At 44.9% G+C, this 16,780-nt stretch overlaps 1 protein-coding gene across 3 annotated transcripts in view; it reads left to right on the top strand.

Annotated features, from left to right (window-relative positions):
- The window catches only part of LOC120941678 (antimicrobial protein CAP18-like), a 50,384-nt gene extending 34,051 nt beyond the window's left edge, over window positions 1–16,333 (top strand). Inside the window, exons 2-5 of one of the 3 annotated variants that reach the window (XM_040355221.1) lie at window positions 8,892–8,993; window positions 13,360–13,422; window positions 15,895–16,032; window positions 16,086–16,333. In XM_040355221.1, coding sequence (XP_040211155.1) covers window positions 8,892–8,993; window positions 13,360–13,422; window positions 15,895–16,008 — 279 coding nt within the window. In that variant the 3' untranslated portion in view covers window positions 16,009–16,032; window positions 16,086–16,333. The other 2 variants (XM_040355222.1, XM_040355220.1) reach the window with 2 other exon arrangements.
- The last annotated feature ends 447 nt before the right edge of the window (window positions 16,334–16,780 follow it).

Genomic DNA, 16,780 nt, shown 5'->3' on the forward strand with positions numbered 1-16,780 from the left:
ATCCGACAGGCATAAGTCTCTTACACCGTCGTATCTTAGGGTGCATTCTCACGCTGGCCGCTAGGTGGCACTTCCGTCGTTTTAGGCGTAGAGTATGCAAATTACCTAGTTACGCCGATTCACAAACGTACGGCGGTAGTTTTTTACGTCGTTTGCGTAAGGTTTCTTTCGGCGTAACGTTCCTCCTGCTTCTATGAGGCGCACGCAATGTTAAGTATGGACGTCGTTCCCGCTTCGATTCTTGAATTTTTTATGTCGTTTGCGTAAGTCGTTCGCGAATGGGGCTGGACGTAATTTACGTTGACGTCGAAACCAATACGTCGTTGCGGCGTACTTGGGAGCAATGCACACTGGGATATGTACACGGACAGCGCATGCGCCGTTCGTAAAAAACGTCAATCGCGTCAGGTCATCACACATTAACATAAAACACGCCCCCCCCCTTCCACATTTGAATTAGGCGGGCTTACGCCGGCCCCATTTAGGCTACGCCACCGTAACTTAGAAGGCAAGTGCTTTGTGAATACTGCACTTGCCTCTCAAACTTATGGCGGCGTAGCGTAAATACGATACGCTGCGCCGCCGTAACTATACGCGCCCCTACCTGAATCTAGCCCACTGTGTATAATATTTGAGGGTTCTAAGTAATTTTCTCGCGCCAAAAACACTGATTTTAATATGAGAGAAGTGTCAGGATCGGCCGGGAAGCTGTAAGTGGGGAAATTGTAACGCATTTCCCGCTCCTCTCTAACCGTTATTACCAAATAAGCAAAAATTGTCCAGGTTCTCCTTTTCGCACACTAAAAAAAAGTTTGATTCAGAGATTTTGAATTTGATCTGAGATCTGTGTCTGGCGAGGAGGTGAAGGACGTTGCCGGATTAGAAAGGTTGCGCAAGGAATTTGCTCTGGCAGCTCTTAGATCTGCTGCAATCCCGGGCAGGCTGGGGATGTGGAAATCTTGGCTGGGATTTCACCTTCTAATACCATCTTCCAGGAAGAGACGGGGACACTATAAAGAGGAAGAGACTGGGACACTATAAAAGGGGAGATCACAGGATCGGGGGCCATCACCTTCACCGTCCTCCGAGGGAAGATGAAGGTCTGGCAGTGTGTGGTGTGGCTCTCTGCCCTCACATTGGAGGTCGCTCGCTCTCAGTCTCCGGATCGGGAAGGATGGATCAGAGAAGCTGTGGATCTCTACAACCAGAGAGAAGATGGAGAGTTCCTCTTCAAGCTCCTGTCTGAGCTCCCCGCCGCCCTCCCGGAGGTACAGTATGGAGGGTCCATAAGAGACCCGAACATAGCTTTTTTCTCAGAAAATAGGTGCAGGAACTCAACCACGAACCCGTTCAGATTTCACAAATGGTAGAAGGGTCTTTAAGGGGCATTAAATACTAGAATTGCATTACATACAGAGTGCAGAGTTCAGGGGGGTTACATACAGAGTGCAGAGCTGTCACTTGTAAACACAGAAACCAGACTTCTGTGTTTACAAGTGATTGTGGTGAGCGGGCACCAAAGGGTCTGAGCCAGAGGTGGTGGAACTGAGTTCCCCCAAGTTCCCCCTGAAAAAAAGCCCTGGACCCGAATACTCCATAGACAAGATTAGAGCGCACCAAATCAACCACTTAAGGATCAAGCCTCTTTCTGAGATTTGTTGTTTACAAGTTATAAACAATTTTTTTTTGCTAGAAAATTACTTAGAGCCCCCCAAACATTCTATATATTTTTTTCTAACACCCTAGAGAATAAAATGGCGGCTGTTGCAATACTTTCTGTCACGCCGTATTTGCGCAGCGGTCTTACAAGCGCATTTTTTTTGGAAAAAATAAGTCAACAGCTTAGGCGCAGTTCTTGAACTGTATTTGGCGCTTAACAAATAATAAAATCAAATCAAATCAACAGTAAAGTTAGCTCAATTTGTTTTTTTATAATGTGAAAGATAATGTTACGCCGAGTAAAATTGATACCCAACATGTCACGCTTCAAAGTTACGCCCGCTCGTGGAATGGCGACAAACTTTTACCCTTAAAAATCTCCATAGGCGACGTTTAAAAGATAATCTACAGGTTGCATGTTTTGAGTTACAGAGGAGGTCTAGGGCTAGAATTATTGCTCTCGCTCTAACGATCGCGGCGATACCTAACATGTGTGGTTTGAACACCGTTTTCATATGCGGGCGCCGCTCACGTATGCGTTTGCTTCTGCGCACGAGCTCGGCGGGTAGGGCGCTTTTAAAAAATAATAATCTTTTTATTTAATTTATTTATTTTACCAATACGTCGTCGGTGCAACGACGTATTGGTTTCTACGTGAACGTAAATTACGCCCAGTCCTATTCGCGAACGACTTATGCAAACAACGTAAAAAATGCAAATTTCGAAGCGGGAACGACGTCCATACTTAACATTGGCTGCGCCTCCTAATAGCAGGAGCAACGTTACGCCGAAAAAGCCTTACGCAAACGACGTAAAAAACTACCGCCGGGCGCACCTACGTTCGTGAATCGACGTAACTAGGTAATTTGCATATTCTACGCCGAAAACAACGGAAGCGCCCGGGAGAGCGGCGGGTGGGCCCTCTCCCGCCGCCGATAAAAGTGACCTTGCTGCGAATCCGCCGCAGAGACCACTTTTATCTGAAACCGGAACGCCGGCTGAAGAAGAGGATACCTCGGTTATGGTAGATAGCTGCTGCCATAACAGAGATATCCCTCTTCAAACAGCCGGCGTATATCGGCGTGCGGCGCTCCGGAGGGAATTAAGACAAACCAGAAATCAGTGCATCTCAAAAAAAAATTTGAATATCATCAAAAAGTTCATTTATTTCAGTAATTCAATAAAAAAAATGAAACTCATATTTTATATACAGTGGAACCTCGGATTACAAGGATAATCCGTTCCAGGAGAATGCTTGTAATCCAAAGCACTCGCATATCAAAACGAGTTTCCCCATAGAAGTCAATGGAAACGAAAATAATTTGTTCCGCATTGACTTCAATGGCATGCAATACCGCATGCGGTCTGGAGGTGGGGGGGCGCCAGAGAGCTTTGTAAACACTCGGAAAGGGCTTCTGACCTTTGACCTTTGGGGGAGGTCCCTGTTCCAATTCCTGAGTCCTAGCCATATTCTTCAATGGGAAACCCTAACCCCTAACCCTAAACCCTACCCTAACCCTAACCCTTACCCTAACCTTAACCCTAAACCCTACCCTAACCCTAACCCTAAACCCTAACCCTAAACCCTAACCCCTACCTTAACCCTAACCCTTACCCTTACCCTAACCCCTAACCCTAACCCCAACCCCGTCCCCTAACCCCGTCCCCTAACCCTAACCCTAAACCCTACCCTAACCCTAACCCTTACCCTAACCCTAAACCCTAACCCTAAACCCTAACCCCTACCCTAACCCTAACCCTAACCCTAACCCCTACCCTAACCCTAAACCCTAACCCCAACCCCTAACATCAACCCTAACCCTAAACCCCAACCCCAACCCCTAACCCTAACCCTAAACCCTACCCTAACCCTTACCCTAACCCTAAACCCTAACCCTTACCCTAACCCCTAACCCTAACCCCTACCCTAACCCTAAACCCTAACCCCAACCCCTATCCCCAACCCTAACCCCAACCCCTAAACCTAACCCCAACCCTAACCCTAACCCTAAACCCTAACCCCTAACCCTAAACCCTAACCCCAACCCCTAACCCTAAACCCTAACCCTAAACCCTAACCCCTACCCTAACCCCTTACCCTAAACCCTAACCCCTAACCCTAAACCTAACCCCGTCCCCTAACCAAGTTACGATTTAAAAAATTGCGTTACTCGCAATCCGAGCTTCCGCTGTACATGTATTACACTCAGAGTGATATATTTCAAGCATTTCTTTCTGCCAATTGTGATGATTATGGCATAACCACTTCCCGCCCGGTCAATGGACAATTGACGTCCGGGAAGTGGTTGTGAAATCCTGACTGGTCGCCTATGAGTGCCCATCAGTGCCGCCTATAAGTGCCCATCAGTGCCGCCTATAAGTGCCCAGTGCCGCCTATGAGTGCCCATGAGTGCCGCCTATGAGTGCCCATCAGTGCCGCCTATGAGTGCCCATCAGTGCCGCCTATGAGTGCCCAGTGCCGCCTATGAGTGCCCATCAGTGCCGCCTATTTGTGTCGCCTGTCAGTGTCCGATAGTGCCGCCTCACCGGTGCCCATCAGTGCCACCTCATCGGTGCCCATCAGTGCCACCTCATCGGTGCCCATAATCGAAGTAGAAAACTTACTTATTTACCCAAAAAATTAACAGAAAAAAATAAAAACTGAGGCCCAGATTCTGAAAGGGCTTACGACGGCGCAACGCAATGTACGCCGTGGTAAGTCCTAATCTGGGCCCTTTGTATCTATGCGACTGATTCTTAGAATCAGTTACACATAGATATCCATTAGATCCGACAGGCGTTAGGCTCTTAAGCTGTCGGATCTTAAATGCATTTTTTTTTTTGGCCGCTAGGTGTCGCCTCCGTCGTTTTCCCCGTCGAGTATGCAAATTAGCAAAATACACGAATTCCCAAACGTACGCGCGGTCGACGCAGTGAAGTTACGACGTTTACGTTAGATTTGCGCCACGTAAAGTTGCCCCTGCTATATGAGGGGCAATCAATGTTAAGTATGGCCGTCGTTCCCGCGTCGAAATTTTAAAATTTACGTAGTTTGCGTAAGTCGTCCGTGAATGGGGCTGGACGCCATTTACGTTCACGTCGAAACCAATGACGTCCTTGCGACGTCATTTAGTGCAATGCACGTCGGGAAATTTTAGGGACGGCGCATGCGCAGTACGTTTAATTTAAATGCTCCACGCCCCCTACCCGGCTCATTTGAATTAGGCGGGCTTGCGCCGGGGGATTTACGCTGCGCCGCCGCAACTTTACAGGCAAGTTCTTTGTGAATAAAGCACTTGCCTGTAAAACTTGCAGCGGCGTAACATAAATGTGACATGTTACGCCCGCCGAGTTTTACGCCCATCTACGAGAATATGGGCCTTCATTTTTTTTCTAAATTTTCGGTCTTTTTTTAGTTGTTGCGCAAAAAAATAAAATCGCAGAGGTGATCAAATACCACCAAAAGAAAGCTCTATTTGTGGGAACGAAATGATAAAAAATTTCATTTGGGTGACCGCGCAATTGTCATTCAAAGTGTGACAGCGCTGAAAGCTGAAATTGTCCTGGGCAGGAAGGGGGGTAAGTGCCCCCCGGTATGGAAGTGGTTAAAGCTAGTGAAGCCCCCCCAAAATTCAGGATCTCGCAAAATTAGAATACAGTGGAATGCGGTTAACAAGCGTTTTTAATAACTCGGTTTGCGAGTGTTGTCTCGCAACACAAGCAGGATTCAAGCCAATGGGGTGTGCAGTACCGCATTTGGCCAGAGGTGCGGGGGGCGCCAGTGAACAGCCAGCTTCTTTAGCAATGGTCTTTTGTGACTTATACTCATTGTGGAAGGTGTCAGTGACTGTCTTGTGGACAACTGTCAAGTCGTCAGCCTTCCCGATGATTGTGTAACCTACTGAACCCGACTGAGAGACCATTTAGAGCAGAGGTGTCAAACCGGTGGCCGAGGCAAAATGGGACTTGTAGTTCCTCAACAGCTGGAGGGCCGCCAGTTTGACAACCCCCGGATTTAAAGGCTCAGGAAAACCTTTACAGGTGTTTTGAGTTAATTAGCTGATTAGAGTGTGTCAGTCTTGCAATGCCTCGTGGGACTTGTGGTTTCGCAACAGCTGGAGGGCCACCAGTTTTGAGAGCCCTGCTAAATGGTCTCTCAGTCTGGCTCTGTAGGTTACACAATGATGGGGAAGACTGATGACTTGAGAGCTGTCCTCCAGAAGACAGTCACTGACACCTTCCACCAGGAGGGCAAGTCACAAAAGACCATTGCTAAAGAAGCTGGCTGCTCACAGAGTGCTGTATCCAAGCATAATAATGGAACATTGAGTGGAAGGAGAAAGTGTGGAAGAAAAAAGGTGCACAAGCAACAGTGATAACCGCAGCCATGAGAGGATTACAAAGACAATTCAAGAATTTGGGGGAGATTCACAAGGGATGCATTTGATGGGCACAGTGGCTGCATTCAATGGGCACAGTGGCAGCGTTCGATGGGCACAATGGCTGCATTCGATGGGCACAGTAGCTGTGATCCATGGGCACAGTGGCTGCATTCGATGGGCACAGTGGCTGCATTCAATGGGCACAGTGGCTGCATTCGATGGGCACAGTGGCTGTGTTTGATGGGCACAGTGACTGCGTTCGATGGGCACAGTGGCTGCATTTGATGGGCACAGTGGCTGCATTCGATGGGCACAGTGGCTGTGTTTGATGGGCACAGTGGCTGCGTTCGATGGGCACAGTAGCTGCGTTCCATGGGCACAGTGGCTGCGTTTGATGGGCACAGTGACTGCATTTGATGGGCACAGTGGCTGCGTTCGATGGGCACAGTGGCTGTGTTTGATGGGCACAGTGACTGCGTTCGATGGGCACAGTGGCTGCATTTGATGGGCACAGTGACTGCATTTGATGGGCACAGTGGCTGCGTTCGATGGGCACAGTGGCTGTGTTTGATGGGCACAGTGGCTGCATTCAATGGGCACAGTGGCAGCGTTCGATGGGCACAATGGCTGCATTCGATGGGCACAGTGGCTGCGTTTGATGGGCACAGTGGCAGCGTTTGATGGGCACAGTAGCTGCGTTTGATGGGCACAGTGGCAGCGTTCAATGGGCACAGTGCCAACATTTGATGGGCAAAGTGGCAGCGTTTGATGGGCACAGTAGCTACGTTCGATGGGCACAGTAGCTACGTTCGATGGGCACAGTAGCTACGTTCGATGGGCACAGTGGCTGCCATCGATGGGCACAGTGGCTGCGTTCGATGGGCACAGTGGCAGCGTTCGATGGGCACAGTAGCTGCGTTCGATGGGCACAGTAGCTGTGTTCAATGGGCACAGTGACAGCATTGGCAAGAGCATTTTTTACAATTCGGCACTGCGTCGCTTTAGCTGACAATTGCGCGGTCGTGCGACGTGGCTCCCAAACAAAATTGGCGTCCTTTTTTCCCCACAAATAGAGCTTTCTTTTGGTGGTATTTGATCACCTCTGCGGTTTTTATTTTTTGCGCTATAAACAAAAATAGAGCGACAATTTTGAAAAAAAAACAATATTTTTTACTTTTTGCTATAATAAATATCCCCAAAAATATATAAAAAAAACTATTTTTTTCCCTCAGTTTAGGCCGATACGTATTCTTCTACATATTTTACGTAAAAATAAGTGTTTATTGATTTGTTTGCGCAAAAGTTATAGCGTTTACAAAATAGGGGATAGTTTTATGGTATTTTTATTGTTCATTTATTTTTTACCAGTAATGGTGTTGATCTGCGATTTTTAGCGGTACTGCGACATTGCGGTGGACAGATCAGACACTTTTGACACATTTTAGGGAAGGTGTTCTGTAGTCCTGTCCTTGGGTGACAACACTGTTCCTCCATAGATGCAGTACAAAATCGATGTTGTCACCCTAGGCTGGGACTACCGAATACTTTCCCCTCTTCTCATCCCCATAAGATAGGTTAGTCATGTCCTTGGGTGACAACGCTGCTCCTCCATACACACAGTGCAAAATCTACATTGTCACCCAAGGTTAGTTCTACAGAGCACATCCCCCTCTCCTCATCCCCATAACATAGCGAAGGTGTTCTGTAGTCCTGTCGTAGGATGACAACGCTACTCTTCTATAGATACAGTGCAGTAAGTGGAGTGTTGCTGCCAGGGCCGCCATCAGGGGGGTACAGGCAGTACACCTGTAAGGGGCCCGGAGGTCCCCAGGGGCCCGGATGGCAACCCCCCTTTTTTTTAATATATTTATTTTATTTTTTATTAAATTTAAATTTTTTTTTTTTTTTTTTTAGGGGTCCGAAGGTCCCCAGGGGCCCGGAGATCCCCAGGGCCCTGGATGACAACCCCCCTTTTTTTATTAAAAAAAAACTTTTTTTTATATATTTTTTTATTTCTTTTATTTTTATATATATATTATTATTATTATTATTATTATTATTATTTTTTTATTAAAAAAAAAACTTTTTTTATATATTTTTTTATTTCTTTTATTTTTATATATATATTATATATATATATATATATATATATATATATATATATATATATATATATATATATATATATATTATTATTATTATTATTAAAGGTCCCAGAGGTCCCCAGGGCCCCGAATGGCAACCCCCCTTTTTTTTTATAATTTTTTAATATATATATATATATATTTTTTTTTTTTTATTATTAAAGGTCCCAGAGGTCCCCAGGGCCCTGGATGGCAACCCCTTTTTTTTTTTTATGTTTCTTTTTATTATTAAAGGGCCCAGAGGTTTCTTTTTTTTATTATTAAAGGGCCCAGAGGTTCCGGATGGCAACCCCCCTTTTTTTTGCAATTTCTTTTTATAAAAAAAAAAAATACATTTATTAAAGGGCCCAGAGGTCCCCAGGGCCCCGGATGGCTACCCCCCCCCCCCTTTTTTATATATATTTTTCTTTATTTCTCCTTCTAAATTCATGGCAGCCCCCCCTTCTCAATTTCAGGGGGCGGCAGCACCCCCCCCCCCCCCCCGGTTCTCTGCTCCAGGGGGCCCATGCCTGAAGCTGTGTAAGGGGCCCCATAATTCCTGATGGCGGCCCTGGTTGCTGCCCTAGTACAGGAAGTGTGTTACTGGCAGGATCACCAGGAAAAGTAAAGGCTGTAAAAAAAAAGAAAACAAATGCAGCCATCGAATCTAAGGACAGATAAGCTGCAATATGTTACATTTTTGCTCTTGGGTCTTTTTTTTCCGCAGGAGGAGGGAGACTCTCCAGCTATCGGTTTCTTGATAAAGGAGACGGACTGCCCCAAATCTGAGGAGAATGACTTGGAGGGATGCGACTACAAGAAGGACGGGGTGAGGAAATCAATCAATAATCGATAACTAGAGATGAACCAATATTATTAATATAATAATAATAATAATAATAATAATAATAATAATATTTATTTTAATAATTTTAATAATCATTTTAAAAATAATAATAATTTTTTTAATAATAATAATAATAATAATATTTATTTTAATAATTTTAATAATAATTTTAAAAATAATAATAATGTTAATAATAATAATAATAATAATAATATTTATTTTAATAATTTTAATAATCATTTTAAAAATAAAAATAATTTTAATAATAATAATAATAATAATAATAATAATAATAATAATATTTATTTTAATAATTTTAATAATCATTTTAAAAATAATAATAATTTTAATAATAATAATAATAATAATAATAATAATAATAATAATATTTATTTTAATAATTTTAATAATCATTTTAAAAATAATAATAATTTTAATAATAATAATAATAATAATAATAATAATAATATTTATTTTAATAATTTTAATAATCATTTTAAAAATAATAATAATTTTAATAATAATAATAATATTTATTTTAATAATTTTAATAATCATTTTAAAAATAATAATAATTTTAATAATAATAATAATAATATTTATTTTAATAATTTTAATAATAATTTTAAAAATAATAATAATTTTAATAATCATAATAATAATAATAATAATAATAATAATAATAATAATATTTATTTTAATAATTTTAATAATAATTTTAAAAATAATAATAATTTTAATAATAATAATATTTTCTAATATTTGCCGATACCAATTACCCATAATTCATAACTCGGGATGAATCAATATTATTATTATTTTTTTATTTTTATTTTTTTAATACTCGCCGATACCAATTACCGATCCCGGTTTACACGTCAGCAATGGCACTGAAAAGTTATTTACAAATTAATATTTTTTTTTTGCACTTTTTTTTCAATGTGAAACGTGTAAATATATGTAAAAGGTGCAAAAATATCAACAAACAGCGGAATAAAAAAAATAAAAAGTTTTAATCATTAATAGTTTATAAAAATAGAAGTAAATAAATAAATCAGCAGGAAAATAATAATTAAATGGAGAAGGATAATAATGAGTTAATTAAGGCTGATTAACATTTAATAAAAAAAAAAAAAGATATATATATATTTTTTTTACTTGACAGGTTGCTTTAGCCACTTCAGCCCCGGAAGGATTTACCCCCCTTCCTGACCAGGCCACTTTTTGCGATTCGGCACTGCGTCACTTTAACTGACAATTGCGCGGTCGTGCGACGTGGCTCCCAAACAAAATTGGCCCCACAAATAGAGCTTTCTTTTGGTGGTATTTGATCACCTCTGCGGTTTTTATTTTTTGTGCTATAAACAAAAATAGAGCGACAATTGTGAAAAAAAATCAATATTTTTTACTTTTTGCTATAATAAATATCCCCCAAAAACATATATAAAAAAACATATTTTTTCCCTCAGTTTAGGCCGATAAGTATTCTTCTACATATTTACACTTATTCGCAATAAGCATTTATTGATTGGTTTGTGCAAAAGTTATAGCATTTACAAAATAGGGGGTATTTTTATGGCATTTTTATTAATATTTTAATATAGTAATGGCGGCGATCAGTGATTTTTTTTCGGTACTGCGACATTATGGCGGACACATCGGAGACTTTAGACAAATTTTTGGGACCATTGTCATTTTCACAGCGAAAAGTGCTATAAAAATGCATTGATTACTGTGAAAATGACACTGGCAGGGAAGGGGTTAACCACTAGGTGGCGCTGTAGAGGTTAAGTGTGTCCTAGGGAGTGATTCTTACTGTAGGGGGGGGTGGCTTGACAGGGAGCACTCTTTAAGTGCCCGGCCGTGGCTTGCGGGCGCGCCCGTGACCCGTTCCGAAGCTCCGTGACTGCGGGACCCGATCGCCGCTGGAGTCCCGTGATCGGTCCCCGGAGCTGAAGAACGGGGAGAGGTGAGTGTAAACACAGCTTCCCCGTTCTTCACTGTGGCGCCGTCATCGATCGTGTGTTCCATTATATAGGCAAACACAATCAATGACATCACACCTACAGCCACACCCCCCTACAGTTAGAAACACAGATGAGGTCACACATAACCCCTTCAACGCCCCCTTGTGGTTAACTCCCAAACTGAAATCTTCATTTTCACAGTAATCAGTGCATTTTAAATGCATTTTTTGCTGTGAAAATGACAATGGTCCCAAAAATGTGTCAAAATTGTCCGAAGTGTCCGCCATAATGTCGCAGTCACGAAAAAAAATCGCTGATCGCCGCCATTAGTAGTAAAACAAAAAAAAAATGCCATAAAACTATCCCCTATTTTGTAAACGCTATAAATTTTGCGCAAACCAACCGATAAACGCTTATTGCGATTTTTTTTACCAAAAATAGGTAGAATACGTATCGGCCTAAACTGAGGAAAAAATAAATGTGTTTTTATATATTTTTGGGGGATATTTATTATAGCAAAAAGTTAAAAATATTGTTTTTTTTTTTTCAAAATTGTCGCTCTATTTTTGTTTATAGCGCAAAAAATAAAAACCGCAGAGGTGATCAAATACCACCAAAAGAAAGCTCTATTTGTGGGAAAAAAAGGACGCCGATTTTGTTTGGGAGCCACGTCGCACGACCGCGCAATTGTCAGTTAAAGCGGCGCAGTGCCGAATCGCAAAAACTGTCCGGGTCCTTTACCTGTCTAAAGGTCCGGGTCTTAAGTGGTTAAGTGTAGGGGGGGGGGGCCGCAATGGCCTTGAAACCGCAGTTGCGGCACAGGGGTGTAAGAGTTAACGGCCTCTGAAATGCGATCCACCGCGGATTGTTTTTCAGAGGAGCAGTTACGCCGGCGGCATGCGTGAAGCGAGCTCTTAGGGATTTATAACAAGCTGACGGATCGAACCAACGGGCTCCAGATGCCTTCTACACATGCGGAGGGTTTGATTTCCTGGTTCTGTGTGCATCCGTTCTCCTTCTCAGCATTTGGTAGGTGAGCGGCGCTGAAGTGGGGAAATCGGTTCTCAGGTAGAATCAGGCCCGGATTTCCCACAAGGCCACCGAGGCCAGGCCTCGGGGTGGCAGGGCACAGAGGGGCGGCAGCGGCATGGAGTCCCCCCCCCCCCCACACACACATACCTCTCTCTCCCCCCCCCCACACACACATACCTCTCTCTCCCCTCTCTCTCCGTTCCCCCCCCCCCCACCTACCCCCCTCTCCCCTCTCTCTCCGTCCCCCCCCCCCACACACACACATACCTCTCTCTCCCCTCTCTCTCCGTTCTCCCCCCGGCCGCCGAGTCTGTCTCCTGTCCCTCCCCCCGATGTACACAGTGAGAGGGGAGAGCTGTGCTCTTCCCATCTCAGCTGTGACAGGAGTTCTAGCACAGCGCTAGGACTCCTGTTTTGGAGGTGACAGGGTCAATAAAGAGAACCTGTCACCTCCAATTGCTATCACACAGGTACCGTATTTATCGGCGTATACCGCGCACTTTTTTGCCCTGAAAATCAGGGCAAAATCGTGGGTGCGCGGTATATACGCCGATACCCGCTTTCCCGCGCCGAGTTTGAATACTGCGCCGGCATATACCTAGCGCAGTACACTTGTGAATAGTCGGGCAGTCTCGGCTCCTTCTGCGCTCACGTCCTGGACGTACAGGACTTCAGCGCGAGAGTTGCCGAGCCTGCCCGAAGATACACGAGTGTACTGCGCTCGGTATATGTCGGCGCAGTATTTAAACTCGGCACGGGAAACGAGCGGGGAGGACGCGAGGACGCCGGACCCGCCGAAGAGGACACCCGAAGCCGCAGACGGACGCCACGCAAGACACCAAAACTGTTAGTACAAAAGATCTTTTTTCCACAGGAATTGGGGCAACTTTAGGGGTGCACGCTATACGCGGGAGCGCGTTATACCCCGATAAATACGGTAATTGTTTTCTCCTGTGTGATTGCAATAAAGTTAGGTGAAAAAAAAATAAGAAATAGTTAAATTAATAAAATAAAAAAGTAAAGAATAAGAAAAATAATAATAAAAAAAAAAGAAAAGTATACAAAAAAAAGTAAACGACAAGCTACAAAAAAAAAAAAAAAAAAAAAGTAACAAAAAAGTAAAAAAAAAAAAATTTGAACTAACCGTCCGCCCCTGCCATCCGGTTACCATTCTCTGTTGATTTGGGGGGGGGGTTTGGTTGGCAGGGAGGGGGTGCATTGCGGAACCTGGCCTTGGGGCGGCACGGAGAGCAAATCCAGCCCTGGGTTGAATGTTCCTCTGATATTCTCTCTGTCTGATCCGAACATTCGCGTCTCCGATACTAACAGGAGATTTGTGTGCTTTGCAGGAGGTGAAGGTCTGCGCTCTCCAGCAGGAGGAGGAGGATGTGAAATGCGTCAGTCTGTCCGAGGTAAAGAATAAAACCGGCACGCCGCTCATCAATTTATAGCAGGAAAGAAACGCCACGGGACGGATCACAGCGAGCCCATCGGGCAATCCCCACCCCTTCACACAAATAGAACTTTCTTTTGGTCGTATTTAATCCCCCCGGGGGGGGGGGGGGATATTTTTTGCTGAATAAAAACAAACTGAACATTTTTAAAAAAAAAATATTCCTTCACTGATGAGCACTGATGGGCACTAATAGGCAGCACTGATGGGCAGGACTAATGGGCATGGATAGGTGGCACTGATAAGCAGCACTGAAGGACACTGATAAGTAGTTTTAAAAGGCATGGATAGGCAGCACTGATGGGTACTGATAGGCAGCACTGATGGGCAGGACTAATAAGCATGGATAGGTTGCACTGATAGGCAGCACTGAAGGGCACTGATAGGCAGCACTGATGGGCACTGATAGGCAGCACTTATGGGCAGGACTAATGGGCATGGATAGGTGGCACTGATAAGCAGCACTGATAGGCAGCTCTAAAAGGCATGGATAGGCTGCACTAATGGGCATGGATAGGCAGCACTGATGGGCACTGATAGGCAGCACTGATGGGCAGGACTAATAAGCATGGATAGGTTGCACTGATAGGCAGCACTGAAGGGCACTGATAGACAGCACTGATGGGCACTGATAGGCAGCACTGATGGGCACTGATAGGCAGCACTGATGGGCAGGACTAATAAGCATGGATAGGTGGCACTGATAGGCAGCTCTGAGGGCACTGATAGACAGCACTGATGGGCACTGATAGGCAGCACTGATGGGCACTGATAGGCAGCACTGATGGGCAGGACTAATAAGCATGGATAGGTGGCACTGATAGGCAGCTCTGAAGAGCATTGATAGGCAGCTCTAAAGGGCATGGATAGGCTGCACTGATGGGCATGAATAGGCAGCACTGATGGGCATTGATTGGCACTGATGAGGCAGAACTGATGAGGCAGCACTGATGGGCACGGATGAAGGGGCACTGATGAGGCAGCCCTGATGGGCATTGATTGGTGGCACTAATGGGCGGCACCCATGGCAGCACTGGAGGGCACCGATTGCCAGCACTGGTGGGACTGCCCTGATTATCAGTGTAGATGTCCCTTTTAGAGAGGCCGGTTATCGGCTCTCTTATCCTTTCCTCACGCTGTCAGCGTAAGGAAAGGAATGCCGAGAACTGGCCTCTGGTTATCTCCATGATCAGCTGTGATTGGACATAGCCAATCACGTGGTAAAGAGACGCCAGATCTCCAGATACGCCGTCGTAACTCTGAGGCCCCATACACACGAGAGGATCCATCCGCTGAAAAATCTCAGCGGATCGGTTTCAGCGGATAGATCCCCTGGTGTGTACGTTCCTGCGGATATTTCCGATTTCCAGCAGATAAAAATTTCCTAACATGCTAAGAAATCTATCTGCTGGAATCGGCTTCAGCGGATCGATCCGTCCGAACCCGTCCCTTGCATGCGTCGTAATGATTCGACGCATGCGTGGATATCCTTATATGACAGCGTCGCGCACGTCGCCGCGTCATCATCGCGGCGACGGCGCGACACGTCACCGCGATGGGAATTTGGCGCGGATTTTCATCCGATGGTGAGTACACTCCATTGGATAAAAATCCTCAGAGGATTTATTCGCGGATACGGTCCGGCGGACCGTATCCGCAAATCAATCCTATCGTGTGTACCAGGCCTGAGTGCGGGCCGTCGCATCTCGGCGTCTGATTTTATAGAATCAGATACGCCTCAATGTTGCCTAGATACGAGCGACGTAAGTCTTCTACACCGTCGTATCCTACGGTGCAATATTTACGCTGACCGCTAGGGGCGCTTCCCTAGACTTCCGTGTTGAATATGCAAATTAGGTAGATAGGCCGATTCAGAAACATGCGTCCGCCCGGCGCATTTTTTTTACGTCTATTACGTTAGGCTTTTTCCGGCGTAAAGTTACCCCCGCTATATGAGGGGTATCCTATGTTAATCATGGACGTCGTTCCCGCGTCGAATTTTAAAAATTTTACGTTGTTTGCGTAAGTCGTTGGCGAATAGGGCTGTACGTAAGCTACGTTCACGTCTAAAGCATTGACGATTTGCGGCGTAATTTCGAGCATGCGCACTGGGATTCTTTCACGAACGGCGCATGCGCCGTTCGAAAAAAAACGTCAAATGCGTGGGGTCACAATTCATTTAAATAAAACACGCCCACATCATCCACATTTGAATTAGGCGGGCTTACGCCGGACCACATACGTTACGCCGCCGTAACTTAGGGCGTACGTTTTTTCAGAATACGGAACTTGCGCCCTAATTTACGGCGGCGTAACGTATCTGAGATACGCTACGCCCGTGGATAGATACACAATTGTATCTGAATCCGGGCCTGGGACTTTGTAGAAGGCAGGTACGTGGAAATTATTGTTGCTTTTTTTCTTGTTTCAGAAATCGCGCAGCAAGCGATCCAGCAAAAAGAAAAAGTGCAAATTCTTCTGCAAAGTGAAAAATAAGATCAAATCTATCGGCTTCCAGATCCCTATCAGTATCCCGTTTAAATAATATGTCACCGCGCCATGAGTGCAGGACGAGCGCCGCCCGCCAACGCTCTCCCCGTGTACACCGCGCCATCAGTGCAGGACGAGCTCCGCCCGCCAATGCTCCCTCCCGTGTACACCGCGCCATCAGTGCAGGACGAGCGCCGCCCGCCAACGCTCTCCCCGTGTACACCGCGCTAAACCTCCGCTTCATCGGAAATGTTCTCTATTATGGATACATTGTATACTGTGTGTGTGGATTTGTATCGGATGATCTGCAGGTGACGCTTTTTATTTTCTTCCAACATTTCCGCAAATGAACCCAAATAAAATTATATTCCTGAAATCTGTGCCGGGCTTTACTTCAGTCTCTGTACCAGAGGAGCTTACACTCTAATGCCCCCCCCCCCCCACAGTCACATCAGTCTCTGTACAGAGGAGCTTACACTCTAGTGTTCCCTCCCCCCCACAGTCACACACTATTATTATTATACATTTCTATAGTTCTGACGTTTACTGCAGGTGCTGTACAGAGAACACTGAGCCAATCACATCAGTCTCTGTACCAGAGGAGCTTACACTCTAATGTCCCCTCCCCCCACAGTCACATCAGTCTCTGTACCAGAGGAGCTTACACTCTAATCTCCCCCCCCCCCACAGTCACATCAGTCTCTGTATAGAGGAGCTTACACTCTAATGCCCCCCCCCCTCAGTCACATCAGTCTCTGTACAGAGGAGCTTACACTCTAATGTCCCCCCCCCCCACAGTCACATCAGTCTCTGTACAGAGGAGCTTA

This window comes from Rana temporaria, chromosome 5 (genome assembly GCF_905171775.1).
Source record: "Rana temporaria chromosome 5, aRanTem1.1, whole genome shotgun sequence".
Lineage (NCBI taxonomy): Eukaryota > Metazoa > Chordata > Amphibia > Anura > Ranidae > Rana > Rana temporaria.